This window comes from Microcaecilia unicolor, chromosome 6 (genome assembly GCF_901765095.1).
Source record: "Microcaecilia unicolor chromosome 6, aMicUni1.1, whole genome shotgun sequence".
Lineage (NCBI taxonomy): Eukaryota > Metazoa > Chordata > Amphibia > Gymnophiona > Siphonopidae > Microcaecilia > Microcaecilia unicolor.
Window position 1 is genome coordinate 64535513 of NC_044036.1, and position 21372 is coordinate 64556884.

The following is a 21372-nucleotide window of genomic DNA, read 5'->3' on the forward strand; positions in this document are numbered from 1 at the left end:
GTATTCATGAAACGATGGGGATAATTTCATTACAGGAGCTTCACAGGCAGGGTTAATACAATGTTGAGGTCCTATGACACTGAAGGAAGCTTGAAGGGAGGCATGAATCAAACAAACAAACATCTAAAGCAAGCATAAATCAAACAACTAAATGTTGTACAGCACTGGGCATTCCTTCCACCTGATGATGATAAGTGCCAATTGCACTAAGATGAACCCTAGATGGAGTCTGACAAAACAAAAAGGTATTCAAGCAATTTGTGTGAGGGACAAGAAAAGGGATCTAGGACATGTCCATCACACCAGATGGAAAACCTCCTTCACTTGCATTTGTAAGACCTTCTAGTGGAATTTCTCCTGGAAGCCAGTAATACTCACCAATCAGGTAAGTTCAAAGATACTATTGTTACGCTCTCAACATCCAGGCTTTGAAGGTGAGGGACTCAACGATGGAATGCAACATAGTCTCTTGAGATTGTATAATCAGTCATCAAGAATTCCCCCAGTTTTGTGGGCTGTCTTATAAAAAATTCCAGAAGAGGAACCATATTTGCCTCAGCTAGTGTGGCACAATGAGAATCATGTTTCCCCAGTCCCATCAGTTTCTGGATAGTTCTCGCTATAAAGGGTATTGGACTGGAGAGACTGGAAAATTCTAATTGATCAAGAAACCTGAGGTTTTTGAATTTTCCCCAAACTAGGTGCTTCTTTTAGAACACTGAGCTAGCGATTTCTGTGTGGCAATGAGAGGAAGCCCATTCAATTCCTATGGACTTCCTCTCATTTGCTGTGTAGGAATCGCTAGTGCGGCATGGTAAAAGAAGCCCTAATTGAATTATTGCTCAAAGTTATTATATTTCCCAATGTTTCCAAGTGGAGAATCCCATCGAGGATGGCTTAGATACATTAGGAGGAGCTAGTCTTGATCTCTCAAATTTCCTTGAATATTCTAATGATGTAATAAATACCAGAGCAACTCTCTTTGTTACATTCTCCACTGAGAAACATAAGATCATGGGTCTGAAATTATATTTTAAAAATAAAGAATTTTTTGTGGTCAGAAAATTTAGAACTTCCCAGATGTTGCTAGTGACACGCAACTTAGGAGAACACATTATAATTTGCATGCTATTTATGTTGAGCATTGGGAAGTATGAGGGGGTTTAAAAAATACTGCCCTTCATCCTTTAAAAAAAAGTCTCTCTCTAACTGTCCTGGGTCACCTTAAGAGCACTAGTCCCTCCCTGCGAGGAAGTGAGCCAGGAGCAGCGGAGTCAATACCTGGGAGTTTAAAAGAAAGGGCTAGGCTGAGGTTAAGGAGGCCCCGGGAAGGAAGAACTGAAGCCCAAGTCTATGCCTTTACTGAATGTGTTTAGCTGCTGTGACCTGGCTGAGGTAAGCCAACTCTTTCCTTGTTAAGACTTGCAAGCCTTGATGAGGTCTCGCTGGGACAGACCTTAGTCTCAGCCGATCTGAGAACTTACAGGCTGTGTTTGGAGCGGGGCAGCCCCACCAGTCACAGGCTGCTTGGCCTGCTAGCCAAAGGCCTACTCAAGACTGTTACTAAACCAGAGGAGCTGTTGCATCTGAGGTTCCTGGCCTGTGAGGTAACAAGTCTTAGGGCTCAGATGAATAAAACATTTAGTGTCACTTTTATATACCTTGTCTGAGTTATTCCTAGGGCCACCCTATAACCCTTGCCTGGGTCTTACATGTGAGCGAAGGGATCCTGAGCTTATTCTGACCCAGGAACCTGGATCCATGACCTTTGGGCCTATTGACAGTGAATGCTGGAGAGGTCACGTGTCACCATGCTGCGGGGTGGACGCTGAAAAGCTGAGCTCCGTGCATCCCTCTCAATAATCTGCTATTTATCAGCTTAAACATCTGTGATTTGATTCCAGATTTGGTAGGAATCTTCTAGTTACCTCACCTCATCAGAGAGTCACGGGGGAGTAAACTTGCCGAAGCGAAGACGACAAAAAACAATCAGAAGAAAGGGAGAAACTGAAGCCGACAGACCACAAAATGGCCGAACAACGCAGCCCAGTAGCAGCAACAGTTGGCTCGGCATGGGTGACTGAATTTACCGCTGAAGTTACAGCGGCGGTCGAAGTAGGCCTTGACAAAAAGTTGCAACAGATTTATGATCGAGCAGAAGAGGCGCATGAACGATTGGATAGTGTGTGCTTAGAACTGGACTTGGGCCTTCAACGAACATCGGACCTGGAAGATCGCACTAAGATGCTGTTGGTGGCACAAGTGAAATTGAAAAAGACAGCTGCGGACTTGGAGGCCAAACTGGACGATTTGGAGAATCGAAGCAGACAAAATAACTTAAGGTTGGTTGGCTTACCAGAATCACTTGCTGATAAGGATCTCCCGATCTTTCTGGAAACATGGATCCCCCAAGTATTAAAGCTTGGAGACTGTCTCCAACATTTTTGTGTGCAACGTGCGCATCGGGTGGGGCCAGTCAGACAAGCCTCTAATAGGCCAAGAGTGGTGATCATAAACAGCAGATCTTAACTTGCAAGGGAGAATAGCTCACTTACCAGGACCATACAATATTGTGTTTTCAAGACTACACGCAACATGTGCAGCAATTGTGAAAGGCTTTTGTACTGGTGTGCACAGAACTCCACAACAAACAAGTTCGTTTTGCACTCCTATATACGGCTAAATTGCGGATCAATCATGACGGACAGATGTTTGAGAAGGTAGAGGATGCTCAGGCTTATATGCAAACGTTGGACAATGCAGAACGCTGAGGAACACACTTGGAGTGAGGGAGCACTGCTTTTGCTGACTGACTTGGTGGTGAAGCTGTTAGCGCTATTAGTTCAAATTGACCTGGCAGGCCTAGGCAGTACAACACTGTTTTCTTGATATACCTGGAGCCCTTGCTGCAGTTGGATATAAGCGGAGACAATTTGGTTCTTTGAGGGATGATGACTATCAATTGGAACATTTCTGTAATATCTGGATTGAGGACCTGTCCCTGACATACCCTTCCATTTGAGATGCAAGATTATGGATGTGGCTTTGTTTTGTGCACTATTCTCTCAGTTTTGGGAGGAAATAGGAAATGGAATAGGAAATGACCTCATGAACATCCATTTCACTACATTAGCAAGCTATTTGCGCTCTTTGGCGCATTCATTGTTCCACACACTACAGTCACTGAGAATTCTGTGCTCATTAATGCAGGTGTTAGTCCGGCGCTAATGGCCTCTAGTGCCCATATTTGCTTCTGAGCATCAGGACCCAAGTGCCTTTTTCAGGGCTATTCTAGGAAGGCAACTCAGGCAGATCAAACATAAGCAAGATAGAAGCGAGTCTTTTGCTCTGCTTGTCTAGACTGTCAAGTGGCCAAAGGCTGATCCCTGGGACCTAGTGGGTGTTGGCAGTGAAGCATTACATATCATAGAGATATTTTGTTATTGTCTGGAACAATGTGTATTAATGCTATTTGTCAAGTTGTTTTAACAGGCCTTCATACTAGAACGCTGTAAGATGTGACCTTTAGCATTTGGTCAAATGTTAGAGAAATCTATGAGGGGTTAGGAAGAAACTTCCTTCCAGTTACTCACTTTGCTATTGTCAGTATTCAGCTCTAAAACACCAATCAGTTTATTGTTTATAGTTGGTTAATATCTGTAACCTAGTTAACTGAAGGACAAATATAGTTAAAAAAAATAAAAGTAGAGATAAATTCACCTGGGGAGGGGTGTATTTCAAGACAGAAAACAAAGCAACGTGGTAACAGAGAAGAGTAGGAATGACAATCAAAGAAAATCTTCCTACATACTCACTCTTAAAGTATCATTCAAAAATCTTCTTATTTATGGATACTTCTAGAATCTCCTTTCATTTTCTTAATATTTTCTAATCAAGTAAATTATAGAAAGCAGGGTTATAATAAGACATACCTTACAAACGTTTTGGAGCCCTATGATCTTATCTTAGATTATAACAAGGCAGACATGTAGTATTACCAAAAAGATGATAGTTTCAGTGTGGATGCAGAAATATTTTGAAATCATGGTACACCAAACAAAGTAACACCCCACACACTTGCCTGAGCTCTGATTTGAGAGTCGAGGTTTTCTGCTATAGTTTTAAAATGCTGAGCTCTTCGTTTCTGGGCTTGAATAGCTTTTTTCAGAGCTTCCCTGTCAAGTGCACTTTTCTCCTTCACAGCTGAATTTTCACTTTTAAGATCTTTAATTTTCAGTTTACTTTTGACTATTATCCTTTCCAAATCCTGTAGCAAAACATATTGTATTATACTATGTGAAAACAGCTCATGCTAATTTACAATATTCTACTGGCTGTGTATACTTTTGTATGGCACCCCAACATAATAGCTCGGACAAAGTAGCCCAAAAGAGCCCTGACAAAATGGCCTCTGTAACAAAACAGCCCTTCACAAAAATATGAAGTATAGTAAGAACTGTCTCCCTCCCTCTAGGGGTCCAGCATCTCTTCTCCTCTCTATTCCCCACTCTCTCATCTGAGCTCTGTCTTCCTTCAACTCCCACTCCAGTGAAACATCTTTCTCTCCGCACCCCCATGTATTGTCATCTCTGTTCCAGTATCCCCTTCCCTGCATTCTGGCATCTCACTCCCTTTCTCCCCTTTCCATGGTCTGGAAATGCATTTCTTACCCTTCCTTCCCACCCACATCACACCGTAGTTCAGCATGTCTCCCTCTTCCTTCTGCCTGACCTGTGCAGTCTGGTATCTGTGTCCCCCCACCCCCCGGTGATCCTCCAATGTTCTTTTGGGTTGCCGGCAGTGACAACAAGCTGTTTCAGCCAGCCCCGAAAGCATTCTCTCTGTTGAGTCTTGCCTATGCAGACATAGGAAGTTGTGTCAGACAAGGCTGAACACAACAGAGGGAATGCTTCCGGGGCCAGCCGAAGCAGCGTGTTTTCCCTGCAGACACTACTGGTGGCCCACAGAAATGTTGGAGGATGGCTGGGGGAGACATTCTGGACAGTGAGCACTGAAACTGAGGTTACAAAGGGGAGACATATCTCGGCTCAAAGCAGCAGCAGGACTCAGAAAGACACCGCTGAAGCAGCAGAACAGGTAAAATACTCAGGGGCGGGACCTTTTGTCAGGGGGCTCATTGGTCAGGAGCAAAATTATGGGGAGACGCTTTTGTCAGGGGCTGATGTCAGGGGCTTTTTTGTCCATTTCTTTTTTTTTTTTTTTTTGTCGGGTCTATTTTGTGTTAGGGCCTTTTTGTCAGGGCTTTTTTGACCAGGACCTTTTTGTATCTATTAAATATTCTGTGGCAATTTCTGGTTATTTTACCATGGACTTCATACTCAAACTGCTGAAATATAAACAGATGCAATACATTTCTGTATTTACTGTGATTTGTTTCTTGCTTCTCACTATAATCCAATCTCCTCTATGGATAAACAGGATTAACAGTCCCACATGTGTCATCACTGTATGGCACTATTTATTGGATTTCTATGCCCATTATTACTAAAAGGGCAATTCTATAAACTGGGTCCTAGACTTAAGTGCCACTTTCACACTAGGCACTATTCTATAAGCGAGCACCTAAGTACTATAGTGTGTAACTGCAAGTAGGGAATATATTTGAATGGAGCATGGGCAGGCCATAGAAGTGTCATCAAGCAATGCGTACAACCTATAGAATGCTATCATTTATGTGGCTGTATAGCATACTTAGGTGCGCAGACTTACTCCAGCTATTGACCTGGAGTAAGTGGAGGTACCTAAATTTCAGTGCAACAAAGCAATATTCTATAATGGCTTAGGTGCGTCCAGATGCTGTTATAGAATTGGCTCTAGTGGACCCCATTGTGGCACCTAAATTGAGGTGTCAAGTTATAGAATTGTTCCCTAAAACTCTAGGGGGATTACCATTGATGATAAAAGTTACTTACCTGTAGCAAGAATTTGCCGAGGACAGCAAGATAAATATTCTTACAAATGGGTGATGTCATCTGATGGCACCCTGCAGGAACACTCCCCAACTTGTAACGCCCAACGTTTTAGAGCTTTGTACCGTGCCTGCCACTGTTGTGCAGGACCAAGCCACTCTAGTCTCTAGCAAATAGAATTAAACTCCAAGAGAACAGCAGGTATGCAAGAATATTTATTCTGCTGTCCTCAGAGAACACTTACTACAGGTAATTAATTCTGTTTTCTCCAAACATTAACAGGATAAGATATTCCTACATTTGGAAACCCCTAGCTACTAGTCTGCCCTTAACAAAAAATAGGGAAGAACAATGTGGCCCGCAACAGGCAGGGACAATGCAATTCTGAAAAAAGATATAATTGGTTTCTTATTTATTTTTCTTAAGGCAGCTTGTAAATGAAAGAGAGGACCTAGGGGGATACAGTTGGATTCTAGACTATAAAGAGATTCTGAAGGACTGTTTGACCAAATTGACTGTCATGTTGGGAGTCTTGTTCCAAGTTAGATGTAAATGCGTGGATTGAGGATCATGTTGTAGCTCTGCAAAATTCCTCTATGATGGCCAATCTCAACTGGACTACCAATACAGTCATAGTTCTGACATTATGAGCCATGACATGACCCTCTGGAGTCATCCCTGTCTGGGTATAGGTGAAGAAAATGCAGTCTGTTTGCCAATTAGAAAGAATGTGCTTGCCGAAGGCAGCCCCCATCCTGTTGAGGTCAAAAGAAACTAAAAACTGGGTGGACTTTTTATGGGCATTTTTCTTATATTTCTTATCCTTGGACAGATCTCTGTTTCTTCTCTCTCTTCTCCCCTCCTCATCCCTTCCCTTGATCGATCTCGTCCCTCATTTCCCCGTGATCCTTCCACTCACTCTTCCACCCTTATTTTCATCCTTCCCGCTGGAGTTTGTATCAGTGCCCCTTGGAACTCGACTCTTCATTCAGTCCTTTCTTCTTCTGCTAGTGCTAATACTCAGATTTCCTGTTGTCTTTCTTGTCTGTGGTTCAGGGGCAATTTTTGGCTTCTGAAATGTCAACTAAGGAAGCCTGAGGTGTTTTGGGGGAACTATGCAGGATTCAACTTCTCCAACATCACTACCGTGCTGAGCTCAGGAAGGCGCCGTCTCAATACTACTCGGATATGATTGCAAAGTCTGCCAACTGTCCTCGATAGTTATTCTTTTTGGTCTCCAAATTGACTGTTCTGGCTCCAGACTGTCATTTGCCTGCAGCTCTCGCCGCTTAGGATTTTGCTACATTTTTTTCTTCTAAGGTATTGACTTTATGATCCGCCTTTCCATCTTCTCCAACCACCCACTCTCCTTCTCTTCCTAGTCCAGCATATGACGAGAGCAGAAGCCAATGAAATAGAACAGGATCAAGTGGACAAGTGGTCTTCTTAGATGATTGGAGGATAGTGTCAAATTGTGTCAAGAATTGGATATTAAAATGTGACCAACGATGAATCAATGGAACACAGGGCACTGGTGAAGAAGGAAGAGGGGAAGGGATTGAATGGGAAATAGAAAAGGAAAGGGGCACATTTTCCTTTTCTATTTCCCATGTAACAATAATTAGCTCATTGGTGTTAATTACCAATTATTGGCTACAATTGGTGCTAGCTGGTGCTAACTGGCACTGAATAGCAGTTACGCATGTTAACTGTCCTTAGTCAGTATTCTATAAATTGTGTGTGGAAAATCTATTGTGGACCTGGGAAGGGCATGAATGGGTTAGGGGCATGCCTAGTACTTAGGTGTGCAGGTTATAGAATACTAGCAGTTATGTGCCTAACTGCCTACATTCAGGCACATTTACAGCAGTCTTTGAGCTAGCGGAAGTGCTCATGCCTAACGTTAGGCAAGCAGCTGTGGACTTAGGCTAGCATTCTATAACAGCAATTATGCATGTAATTGTCATTATAGAACTGGCACTTAGAGTGTATCATCCCAGCACCTAACTTTGGGTGATCTATAGAGATTTTCCCTTTACATGTATAGCAAAGTAGGTTAATTAAGAGCATCCATTTTGATGGCCTAAATTAAACCACTTAGCAAATGGATAGCAGCTTAATATCACCACTGTATGTATAGAAATTATCTTACTTTGTTCCAGCACTATCTGGATGATGAAGGAGCACCATTTAACTCCCTTTGAATACTGGTCCCAAAAGTCCCATTATTTATTAAATCATGGGCAGTGATGACGGTCTACAACAGATGTGTCCAACCTTGGCCCTTGCCCAGTCAGGATTTCAGGATTTCCACAATGAATATGCATGAGATCTATTTGTATACAATGGAGTCTGTGCATGTAAATAAACCTCATGCATACTCATTGGGGAAATCCTGAAAACCGAACTAGGTTGCGGCCCTCGAGGACTGAGGTTGGACACCCCTTGTCTAGAACCCTTTAGCAAGTGAGGCAGAATTAAATTTTCCTCAGAATTTGTAATTAATAAATAAGACAAATAAATATAACCTGTATTTGGGCAGTTATACGACCATTCTCAGCTTCCTTTTTTTGAATCATGTTCTGGAGACGATTCTGCATGGCTTCTATAGATACTGATAGTTCCTTTGCTTTCAGTGCATTATCCTGGGGAAGAAAAATACATTTATATATATATACAAACACAAAAGCACACACATAGAGGGGAATGATTACTTCAAATTGAGATCACCATGAATACCTTTCCACCTGACCTAATCCTGCTCTCTATTTCCAGTGGACAAAAGTGTACATTGCATGAAATATACATTATTTAACCTGAGGCAATTTTCAAACATTTTTACCTACATGAAAACACATATGTACCAGCATAAAACAGAGAGGGTCAAAGTACACAGCACAAGAAGCAAAAAAAAAAAAAAAACTTTAAAAACCCAACAACACAAAGGGTTTTCAAGCATGAACCAATATGCTTTACTCAAAAGAACCAACACAGGCCGTGTTTTGGCGTCACAGCACCTGTATCAGGGGTCAATCTAAAATGGAGCACATAAAATGTTTGTTGAAGCAATGGCATAAATTTGATGATAAATCCACTCGATGAAGGTTTCCCAACAGCAGAACAGGCAAAGAATTTTGCTGTACTGACATCAAATGTACCACCATAAAAACCTTTGAAAACAGTCCTTCTCTTATACAGAAGTCAATACCTTGGTTTAACGAAGATTTTAAAAAACTCAAAACACAAGTTAGGAAATTAGAATGCACATGGAATAAAAAGAAAGACGAACCCACACTCAATGCCTGGAAACAAATCCGAAGAAAATACAAATACACCATAAGACAAACCAAAAGATTATACTACAAAACCGAAATTGGACTAAATTACAAGGACACACACAAACTCTTCCAACTTGTGAGCAAACTAATAGACACCACACCAGTCACGAACAACAGCAAAGACATACCAGAAGCCGATAACCTCGCAAAGTACTTCAAAGAGAAAATAGTACAACTGTGACTAAAAATACCTGCCAGCCCTATCGAATACATAGCTCTTCTAGAATGTCTGGACCCAGAACCTGGAGTATACCCAGCAGATAGGACCTGGACCGAATTCGAGCCACTATCGGAAGATCTCATCTCCCAAACACTTAAAAGATTCGCCAAATCTCACTGCAAACTAGACATCTGCCCAAACAACCTTATGAAATCGGCCCCCAACACTTTATAACAGATCTAACGATACATGTGAATTACATGCTACAAAAGGGACTCTTCCCAAAGGAGAAAGGAAATATCTTACTCACCCCCATACCCAAGGATGCAAAGAAAAATGCAAGTGAATTAACCAACTATAGACCAGTAGCATCCATTCCCCTAATAACCAAAATAACAGAAGGGATGGTCACCAAACAACTCACAGAATATCTAAACAAGTTCTCAATACTACAAGAGTCCCAATCAGGATTTCGTTCCAATCACAGTACCGAAACAGTACTAGTTACGCTCATGAATAAATTCAAACAAACGATTGCAACTGGCAAGAATATATTACTTTTACAATTTGACATGTCAAGTGCCTTCGACATGGTTGATCATGGAATCCTACTACACATACTTGAATACTTTGGTATCGGAGGCAATGTTCTTAATTGGTTTAAAGGATTCCTAACTACACGCTCATATCAAGTGACATCAAATTCGACTACATCAGCCACATGGACACCCGAATGTGGAGTTCCACAGGGATCTCCCCTCTCACCGACCATATTTAACCTAATGATGACACCCTTGGCCAAACTACTATCTAAGCAAAACCTCAACCCATACATTTACGCTGATGATGTAACGATCTACATCCCATTCAAACAAGACCTAAAAGAAATCTCCAATGAAATCAACCAAAGTCTACATATCATGCACTCCTGGGCAGATGCCTTTCATTTAAAACTCAATGCCGGAAAAACCCAATGCCTAATACTCACCTCCTAACACAACACGAGCAAATTCACCACCATCGATACCCCAAAACTAACTCTACCAATTTCGGAAACCCTGAAAATTCTTGAAGTCACCATTGACCAGCACCTAACACTTGAGAATCACGCGAAAATTACGACCAAAAAGATGTTCCATTCAATGTGGAAGTTAAAAAGAGTAAAACCTTTCTTCCCAAGAACCGTTTTCCGGAATCTGGTACAATCATTAGTACTCAGTCACCTAGACTACTGCAACTCACTTTACGCTGGCTGCAAAGAGCAAATACTCAAAAAAACTCCAAACAGCCCAGAACACAGCAGCCAGACTCATATTTGGAAAACCAAAATATGAAAGTGCAAAACCCCTACGAGAGAAACTACACTGGTTACCACTCAAAGAACGCATCACGTTTAAAGTTTGTACCCTAGTACATAAAATCATCCACAGCGAAGCCCCAGCTTACATGTCTGACCTGATTGACCTACCACCCAGGAATGCCAAGAGATCATCTTGCACATTCCTTAATCTTCACTTCCCAAACTGCAAAGGCCTAAAATATAAACTAATGCACGCATCAACCTTTTCCTATATGAGCACGCAATTCTGGAACGCACTGCCACGTAACCTAAAAGCGACCTATGAACTGACCAACTTCCGAAAACTGCTGAAGACCCATCTTTTCGACAAGACATACCACAATGATTAAAACATATGAAATCCCCACATATATCTAACAAGCATTATTAAAAGCGCCTCATATTATATCTTTATCATATCTTCCATTACCATGCAACCCAAAATACTTCTGTAACACTAAATGTCAACTCTCCTCTCATTTCCACCATCCACCATATATCGTAAGCCACATTGAGCCTGCAAAGAGGTGGGATAATGTGGGATACAAATGCAATAAATAAATAAATAAATAAATAAATTGCAAAATGTACTAGATAATAGATGACATGTTCATCTAGTAAAATGTACGTGACACTATTATTATTATGAAATAAAACAGCATAATAAATGTGCATACTAATAAAGGTACTGGCAACCAGAAGCTAGAAGATTGATGCTCTCTATACTCCAGAACTTCTTACAAAGATTAACCTTAGAGATACCAATCTAATCCTTATCTTCCAATAAATGGTCTGCATTGGTGGTTGAAGTTCAGAACACAGATAGCCTGAAATGGCTGTTAATATTTCTTACAATAAGTGCTTTGGCCCATGTCATATTTAGGTAAAAACTATTCCAGAGTGAATTTTCAAAAAGACTTATACAGTTGGCAGCAGGTGCTAACTGCATAAGTCTTCTATGGTAAAAACATCACTGCAGCCACCACTTCAATTTTTGCTGTCTAAATCACTATGGGGGTCCTTCACTAAAGCTTAGCTTGAGTTATCAGCAACAGGGCCCATTTTATTCCCATGGGCCCTGCTACAGAACTCGAGCTAGGCTTTAGTAAAAGATCCCCTATCTGATCCAACCATAAATATTTTAATTTCAGCAGGACTTGGGAAGGCCTGAGGGTAAAGGAAAATATGGAAAGCAGAAACATTCGGAAGAAACAGATGCAAGGATCTGCAGTGCTTCAACCAACAAGGACAAAAGCAGATCACAAAAACAATGAGAAGTAATTACAAATAAGAGGCTTTATTGCATCAAAGGGACAGACATGCACATCTATCCCTTTGATGTAATAAATCCTCTTATTTGTAAATAGTTATTGTTGTTTTGGTGATCTGCTTTTGTCCTTGCTGTTTGAAGCAGCAAAATTCAGCCATGCTCTGTATAATGTAAAAGGGAGTTATACATTCAACAGCGGCCAGTGAATGTGTAAATCTGTTCTCTGTGAATTTTCAACTGCTATATGGAAATTATTTGGCCAAAAAAATCTATGTAACTGGACCAACACTATCTGTATGGTCAATGAGCAGCAGGAGAGTGGAGAAAAGGTGGGCCATGAAAATTATCCATATAGCACCAATATAGCAAAGATACTTCCCTGTAGCAGGCATTCTCCAAGGACAGCAGGCAATTCATTCCCACATGTGGGTGATGTCAAACACATCACCCAGTGCGGAGCTTGAATAAAGCTATTACAGCTTTAACAGCAGCACGCACAGCGTCCCACCGTGCATACACAAGTGCCTTCCCACCCTCTACGAGAGTGCACAGCATGGAAACAACTCCAAGGGGAGGTGGGAGGGTATGTGAAAATGAATGGCCTGCTGTCCTCGGAGAATACCTGCCACAGGTAAGTATCTTCACTTTCTCCAAGGACAAGCAGGCCATATTCTCACATGTGGAAATCCCTAGGTACCAGGCTGACTGAAAACAACAACCATAGGTCAAATGGACCTCGCAACGGCGAGGACAAAATAGTAATTAACCTGAAACTATATAAAACTCTGAGAGTGCAGCCTGGAACAGAACAAAAAAATGGGACTAGGGGGTGGAGTTGGGTTGTAGACCCCATACAAATTCTGCAGAACTGTCTGTCCAAACCGATTGTCGCATCGGGTATCCTGCTCAAGGCAGTAGTGAGATGTGAATGTGTGGACTTAAGACCACATTGCAGCTTTGCAAATTTCTTCTATGGAGGCTGACTACAAGTGGGCTACTAACTCCACCATGGTGCTGACATTATGAGCCTTGACATGACCCAAAAGAGTCTCACCAGCCTGGGCACAGGTGAATGAAATGTCATCTGCCAGCCAACTAGACATTATGCATTTCCCGATGGCAACCCACATCCTGTTGGGATCAACAGAAATAAAAAGCTGGGTGGACTGTCTGTAGGGCCTAGTCCATTCCAAGTAAAAAGCCAAAGCTCACTTGCAGTCCAAGGTGTGCAGTGTGCTTTCTCCAGGATGGGCATGAGGTTTGGGAAAGAATCCTGGAACAATGATCAACTAGTTCAGATGGAACTCCAACACAAACTTAGGCAGGAACCTAGGGTGTGTGCGGAGAACTACTCTGTTATGATAAAATTTAGTGTAAGGTGGATCCGTCACTAGGGCCTGAAGTTCACTGACCCTGTGAGCTGAAGTAACAACCACCAAAAACATGACCTTCCAAGTCAAGTACTTCAGATGACAAGAATTCAGCAGCTCAAAAGGAGGTTTCATCAGCTGGGTGAGGAAGATATTGAGGACCCATGACACAGGAAGAGGTCTGACAGGAACTTTATCAAAAGCAAACCTCTCACAAAGTGAACAATTAGAGGCTGGATAGAGATGAGCCTATCCTCTACATGAAAATGGTAAGCACTAATTGCACTTACAGAGTTGGTCTGTGTAGGGCAAGAAAGGGAGTTTTGAGCCTTGCCCTCACACCAGTTGGCAAATCTCCATTTAAAATAGGAAGACCTCTTAGTGGAATCCTTCCTGGAAGCTAGCAAGACCCTGAAGACACCCTCAGGAAGAAGAAAGTAAGCAAATTCTAAGCTTTCAACATCCAGGCTGTGAGGGGCAGAGATCGGAGGTTGGAATGTAGAAGAGATACCTCGTTCTGTGTGATGAGGGTCAGAAAACATTCCAATCTCCAAGGTTCTTCAGAGCACAAGTCCAAGAGAAGAGGGGGCCAGATCTGACTGGGCCAGTATGGAGCAATCAGGATCATTGTCCTCGGTCTTGCTTGAGTTTCAGCAAAGCCTTCCCCACAAGAGGGATAGAAGGATATGCAACCAGAAGACTGATCCCCCAATGAAGGAGGATGGCATCCAACGCTAATCTGACTTGGGCCTGGAGCCTGGAATAGAACTGAGGAACTTTGTGATTGAACTGAGTGGCAAAGAGATCCACCAAGCAGGTGCCACCACTATTGCGGCTACATCACCCCACTCAGTCTGTCAGCCAGGCTGTTGGATTTGCCCACCAGGTATGTGACCTTGAGAAGCATCCCATGCTGGACTGCCCAGTACCACATCTGGATGGCTTCCTGACACAGTGGGCGTGATCTGGTACCCCACTGTTTGTTGGTGTAGTACATTGCAATCTGAATGTCTGCTGAATGAGTACAATTTGGTTGGACACTTGATCTCTGAAAGCATTTAGAGCATTCCAGATTGCCCGTAGCTCCAGGAGGTTGATCTGAAGATCTGATTCCTGAGCTTACCAAGCACCCTGGGTGAGAAGTCCATGTATCCACATAAGCTCCCCACCCCAGGCAGGATGCATCCGTTGTCAGAACTCTCTGGGGCTGAGGAATTTGGAATAGAAGTCCCACAGTCAAATTGGACTGAATTCGCCACGAAAGTAGAGATTGAACCAATTCTGATGTTACTCAGATGATATCCACTAGATTCTCTGAGGTTTGGCACCACTGGGAAGCTAGGATCCACTGGACAGTTCTCAATGAAAAAGTGCCATGGGTGTGACATGGACAGTGGAGAAGTACACAAAAGCAGAACACACGTCTTCTGTTCTAAAATTTTTTATTTCCACCACTTCAAAGTCAAACAATGCCTGACGTGGCCACATTTTGCCTACGCATCCAGCTTCTCCTATATAAGCACACAATTATGGAATGCACTGCCAAAAGCTGTGAAAACAATCTAAACACAAACTTCAGGAAATCACTGAAAGCCTACCTATTCAAAAAGGCATACCCCACCAACCCAACATATATCTACACTCAGCAACACAGCAAAACCAAAGCTCGTAATGGACACTATATAACTTTCCTCTCCTCAACCCCCATTGTACTTGATACACATGTACCTTTATTTGACCACAATATCACCTTGTAATTGCCTCTTTACCGGACTTGGCAAATGCCGTTATTCAACCACACTATCACCTTGTATTTGTTTCTCTACTGGACTAGGCGAAAGCCTTTACGGTACTATGTAAGCCACATTGAGCCTGCAAATAGGTGGGAAAATGTGGGATACAAATGCAACAAATATAAATATATAAATATATGTCAGGGGCTACAACTATTAGGGTCCCAGAGGTCACTTGCACCTAATAGTCCAAATTAAAAAAGCAGGAACTAGCAGCAGTATTCTCATTCGCAGAGTATCTCCTCCTCATTCAGCACCTCAGCATCTTCCAAACTGTAACCTGCTAAATGGCTAGGACCAGAATGGGAAGAGCGACAAGAGTGTCCGCCTTTGGCACAGGGAGAAAAGCCCTACCTGCTATGTGTCTATCAGGACTCCTATGAACTCCAATTGTTGAAAGGGATGGAGATGGGATTTGGGGTAGTTTAAAATGAACCCTAGTAGCTCTAACACCCGAATAGTTCTCTGCATGGACTCCTAAGCACCATCCTTCTACGTGCTCTTCACCAGCCAATCATCCATATAGGGGAAACACATGGACTCCCAGTCTGCATAGTGACGATGTGACTACTGCAAGACATTTGGTGAAAACTCTAGGAGCCGACGTGAGGCCAAAAGTTAATATGCGGTACTGGAAGTGATGTGTCCCCAGCCGAAATCGAAGACACTTCTTCTGACCTGGAAGTATTGGGATGTGAGTGTAAGCATCCTTTAAGTCCAGAGAGCATAGCCAATCATTTTCCTGAATCATGGGGAGAAGGGTGCCCAGGGAAACCATTCTGAACTTTTCTTTGATCAGGAATTTGTTCAGGGCCTTTAGGTCTAGGATGGGAAGCACCCCCCCCCCCCACCCCCATTTTCTTTGGCACAAGAAAATACAGTACCTGGAATAGAATCCTTTCCCCTCTTCCCCTGGTGGAACAGGTTTGACCACATGGGCCTTTAGAAGGGCGTAGAGTTCCTCTGCAAGTACCTGCTTGTGCTGAGAGCTGAAATGAGACGCTCTTAGTGGGAAATTTGGTGGTCTTTGACGCCAATGAAGCATAACTGAGACAGACTATTTAAAGAACTCACCAGTTGGAGGTTAGAAGGGGTCACCAAATTCAGCCTCCCCACAATCAGCAGGTCATCCAGGATGGTCACTTTTACTGCACCTATGCTCTGATGGAGCCAGTCAATAGCTCATCCCCAGCTTTGACTGGGGAGCTGGCTAAGCCTTGGGCCGACACCGTTGACTAGCATGTACGTGTTGGGGTTGAGCCTGCTGAAGATGGCAAGAAAAAGGAGCGTATCTATGTCTCTGAAAGTAGTAGGGACCCTTCTTCGAGTTGCCAAAAAAACTCCTGGAGGAGGAGAAAAGTGCAGAAAACGTCCGGTGGGAGAGTGCGTCAACGGTGTCAGTGTGTTTCTTGATGAGGTCAGCGACTTCCTCCAGCTTGTCTCCACCAACCTCTGGTGGACAGCAGTGTCCAAGTCAGAGACACGCAATCATGAGAGTCTGTGCATCGCAATACTCTGGACAGAAATCCTGGATGCCACATTAAAGGTGTCACAGGCGCTCCTTGCCAAGAATGTTTTACACGCCTTCTGCTTCTTGACCAACTGGCGAAGAGATTTGGCCTGCTCCTGTGGGAGAGAATCCGCCAAAATCAGACATATCTCACACCAAGTTCCACCAAGTATAGGCTGGCAAGATTGAATATGGGATAGGAGCATTGAGGCCTTAACCATCTTCCACCCAAAGAATCCAGGGTTTTATGAGCGGGGGTGCCGAAGCATAGCCTCTAGAACTGCTGGCTCTTTTGAGTGTGGATTCCACCACCAAGGAATGATGAGGCAACTGAGGATTGTCAAACCCTGGGGAGCTCTGGATCCAATACATGGTTTCTATCTTCTTAAGTAGGACAGGGACCGACAGAGGGGGCTCTCAGTTCTTCACCCGAACATATTTCAGGATCCGGAGAAGAGGGACCTTCTCAGCCTCTCTAGGAGGAGATTCGTAGTCCAGGACCTCGAACATCTCAGCCCTGGGCTCGTCCTCCATCTCCATATGACTGGGAATAGCAGCCACCATTTCCCTGAGAAAACCGGGGAAGGAAAGGCACTCAGGTGGAGACTTCCTCCTTTCCTCTGGAGGAAAGGGGTCAGATGATATATCATAGGATTCCTCCTCTGAGAAGTACCGTGGATCCTCTTTGGTGTCAGCAAAGAACTGCTCATGGGAGGGCCGAGAGTGAGCCTGCCTCGATACAAAGGAACCATATCCAGCAAAGTTTCCTCCACCGATGTCGAGGGGGTGACAGCATGGGCAGCTGTCAACAACGGTGCCGCATGCAACACCTGCATCAGAGACCTCACCGCATGCTGAGGGCCCTGTGGGGCAGCAGCAAGAGGCACTGCTGGTGCAAGCACCCCAGATGCCGATGCACACTGTTGTAAACTCCCTGCCAAGTGGTCATGGAGCATGGTCCGGATGTACTCATTGAGAATGGCCATCGGAAAAGGCTGGGGTGTTGGTTCAGAGACAAACTGCTAAACTACGGGAGTCGAGCCGGGACCTGTCGAGACAGGGGTCTGTGCTGGGAACACTGCTTTTTAACATATTTATAAATGATCTACAGATAGGAGTAGCTAGTGAGGTAATTAAATTTGCTGATGACACAAAGTTATTCAAAGTTGTTAAATCGCAAGAGAATTGTGAAAAATTAGAAGAGGACCTTGCAAGAAAAATTACAAGAAGGAACACTAGGCATCTAAATGGCAGATGATGTTTAATGTAAGCAAGTGCAAAGTGATTAATGTGGGAAAGAGGATCCGAATTATAGTTACGTAATGCAAGGTTCCACATTAGGAGTCACCGACCAGGAAAGGAATCTAGGCATCATTTTTGATGATACGTTGAAACCCTCTGCTCAGTGTGCAGTGGCGACTAAGAAAGCAAATAGAATGTTAGGTATTATTAGGAAAGGAATGGAAAACAAAAATGAGGATGTTATAATGCTTTTGTATCGTTCCATGGTGCAACCGCACCGCATCTCAAAAAAGATATAGTGGAATTAGAAAAGGTACAGAGAAGGGCAACGAAAATGATAAAGGGGATAACACGACTTCCCTATGAGGAAAGACTGAAGTGGCTAGGGCTCTTCAGCTTGAAGAAAAGACGGCTGTGGGGAGATATGATAGAGGTCTATAAAATAATGAGTGAACGGGTAGAAGTGAATCACTTGTTTACTCTTTCCAAAAATACTAGGACTAGGGGGCACGCAATGAAGCTACAAATTAGTAAATTTAAAATGAATCAGAGAAAATATTTCTTCACTCAACATGTAAATAAACTCTGGAATTCGTTACCAGAGAATGTAGTAAAAGCAGTTAGTTTGGTGGGGTTTATAAAAAGGTTTGGATAGCTTCCAAAAGGAAAAATCCATAGACCATTATTAAAATGGACTTGGGGAAAATCCACTGCTTATATCTAGGATAAGCAGCACAAAATGTATTGTACTCTTTTGGGACCTTGCCAGGTACTTGTGACCTGGATTGGCCACTGTTGGAAACAGGATCCTGGGCTTGATGGACCTGGTTCTGGCTATGAGACTATTATTGGAATGCTTTTGTGCTTCACTTATATATTCTGATATTTGTCAATATTTGCTTATTTCCAATCTGAAGGAAAAGCTAATCAAAAGATGTATTAAGTTAGTCCAATAAAAGGTATCTTATTTTCTTTTCTCTGTTTTGATTTATTTCTATTTATTACCAATTAATGGATAAAACTAATACAAGTAAAACACAGAAAGGAACACCAAATATGATAGGAAAGAAACAGTTGCACATGCATGCATAAAAAGAGAGAAAAAAAGAACCATAAGAGGGCAGTTTTGCATAAAGATGGATCAGTGGACCCTAACCATCTGCTTTCGATCGCTGTAGCATTCCAAATGCAGTTTGGAAAAAGTGAGTTTTAAGGGCTGAGCGAAATTTGGGATAAGATAGCTCTAGATGCACCTGCAATGATAAACCATTCCACAAAGATGGAGCTACATAGAAATGCAGTGTGTCTTGTTGATTCAAGTAGGGCATCCCTAGGAAATAGAATGCACAACCGGTAATCATTCCAAGAGCGAAGCAGTCTTGGTGGAGCATAGGGTATTGTGAGAGCTTCCAAAAAACAAGGGGTCCTAGAGTGAAAAGCCTTAAATTTAAGAATAAGAATTTTAAACAAGATACGAAACATTATTGGGAGCCAGTGATAAAGAATAAGGAGTGGAGTTATATAGTTGAATTGCTTAGGACTTGCAAGGATGTATTTTCTACGGTCTATAAACAACGTAGAGAGGCCGAAGCATACACTATTACAGTAATCTAACCATTACCCAATTTGGGTTAAAGTGGGATACGAATGCAAAAATAAATAAACAATTAAATAAATAAAATAAAAGCATACAAGAAGGTATCCTCTTTAAATTTGTCTAGGAGTGGTTGAATAATATGAAACTGATGAAGATGGCAGAAGGCAACTTTGGTCATGGATGCAAGTTGCTCCTTAAAGGATAATTATTGGTCTAAGATGATGCCAAGATATTTAAGGGATGCGACTAGGTTAATAGGCTGTCCATTTATGTGTGGCCCAAGTGAGGGAGCTGATGATTTGCCTGTGATCCAAGTGGCCACGGTCTTTGTGTGATTAAGGATAAGCTGATTTTCACCTAACCAGGAATATATAGATGACAGAGCAGAATTAAGATTAGTGCTGATTCCCCTCAAAGCCACATCGTTAGTTTCATGCCTCCAGGCATTGCTATGGCCTCCATGATGGGCTGCCTTGCCTTCTGACATAAAAATTAAACATGCCAGCCACTCAATTTCCCTGCCCCTCCCTATGGAGAGTACCATTTTCAAATCATTTACCTTCATAAATACAGACTTACCTGGGTAAAAAGGCTGTCTAAAATGAATAGATGCTATTTCCTAGCCAAATGTAGCCCAAATAAAATGCAGCTGCAAAATCTGCAGGCCAGTTGTATCCATGATCAATTTTTAAATGGTAAGTACACAAGAGGTTCCCTTTGAAAATCTGCAAAACAAAAGAGGCTCTACAGATCCACAGATAGTGCAGATGAAAAAGAGAACAGATCCCAGAACGCACTGTCTCACAAAAAAACTAAATGTGCCAGCAGCCCAATCCATGTGAAAACTGCAAGATGTTTGAAACCCTCTTCCCTCCATAAAACAGCAATTCATCTCTTCCATCCAGCCCCCACCCACATCCCCAGAACCTCCCAAGATCTTCATAGATCCAGATGGAAGGAAAGCAGAGGCTTAACTTCTTCCCAGTTTGGCATCCAATACCCCTCTAACAATCTTACAAGTCATCACTACAACAAAAGGCATGAATGTTCTACAATGTTCTACACAGGGGTTGATATTCAATGGGATTTAAGCAGGGAGAAAAGAAGGCAAGGTACTTTGTACTGATATATGGGTAAGCAGAAATTACATAGAGAAAAATAAACTCGGTTACAGCAAAAAAATGTGAGGACCTGAACTGAATCACCACCAAAGAAAAAAAAAAGCCTGAAGCAATTATAGATAATACATTGAAATTTTCAGCCCAGTGTTAAATAATATTTAAAAAGGAAATGGACAATAAAAACAAGATCATCATATATCTGTGGTCAAAAACAATAAAGAATAACTATAAAAAGGTTCAGTTACTTGGTATGCACAGATATACTGAGGAAAAATACATTGTCCTCAGAAACTTTCTAAAACATATCCATGCTGCAATATCATATAATAAAAAATGACTTCCTAAAAAAAGGACAGCTTTCAACAGCTTATGAAGGAGCAACAGATTGTGCTCACATCATATTTCATTTTCCATTCCTTATCAAATGGTGCGATGACAAAAAAGTTTTATCCCTAACATTCTAAGATTTTACCACCTACAATGATAGAACAAAATTTACACACAGACTGAATGCATGTTAACTAAACAGAACAGAGGGTAGACAATTTCAGAAAAGCTCATTTCTACTGATGAAGTACTAATTTGCCCATGGAAACGGTTTTGAAACATACCCTCTTAAAGTATATATATTTTTTTTACCTGCAATCTTTGTACCACTTTTAAAAGTGAAAATATGTGCATACTTCAAGGAAGAAAGAAACC

At 42.3% G+C, this 21372-nt stretch overlaps 1 protein-coding gene across 4 annotated transcripts in view; it reads right to left on the bottom strand.

Annotated features, from left to right (window-relative positions):
* The window catches only part of ODF2L (outer dense fiber of sperm tails 2 like), a 179350-nt gene that overhangs the window by 100881 nt on the left and 57097 nt on the right, over nucleotides 1-21372 (bottom strand). For all 4 annotated transcript variants that reach the window (XM_030207203.1, XM_030207204.1, XM_030207202.1 and 1 more), the window contains 2 exons: nucleotides 8459-8575; nucleotides 4082-4267 (listed from right to left, as the gene is read on the bottom strand). In XM_030207203.1, coding sequence (XP_030063063.1) covers nucleotides 4082-4267; nucleotides 8459-8575 — 303 coding nt within the window. The remainder of the gene's footprint in view (nucleotides 1-4081; nucleotides 4268-8458; nucleotides 8576-21372) is intronic.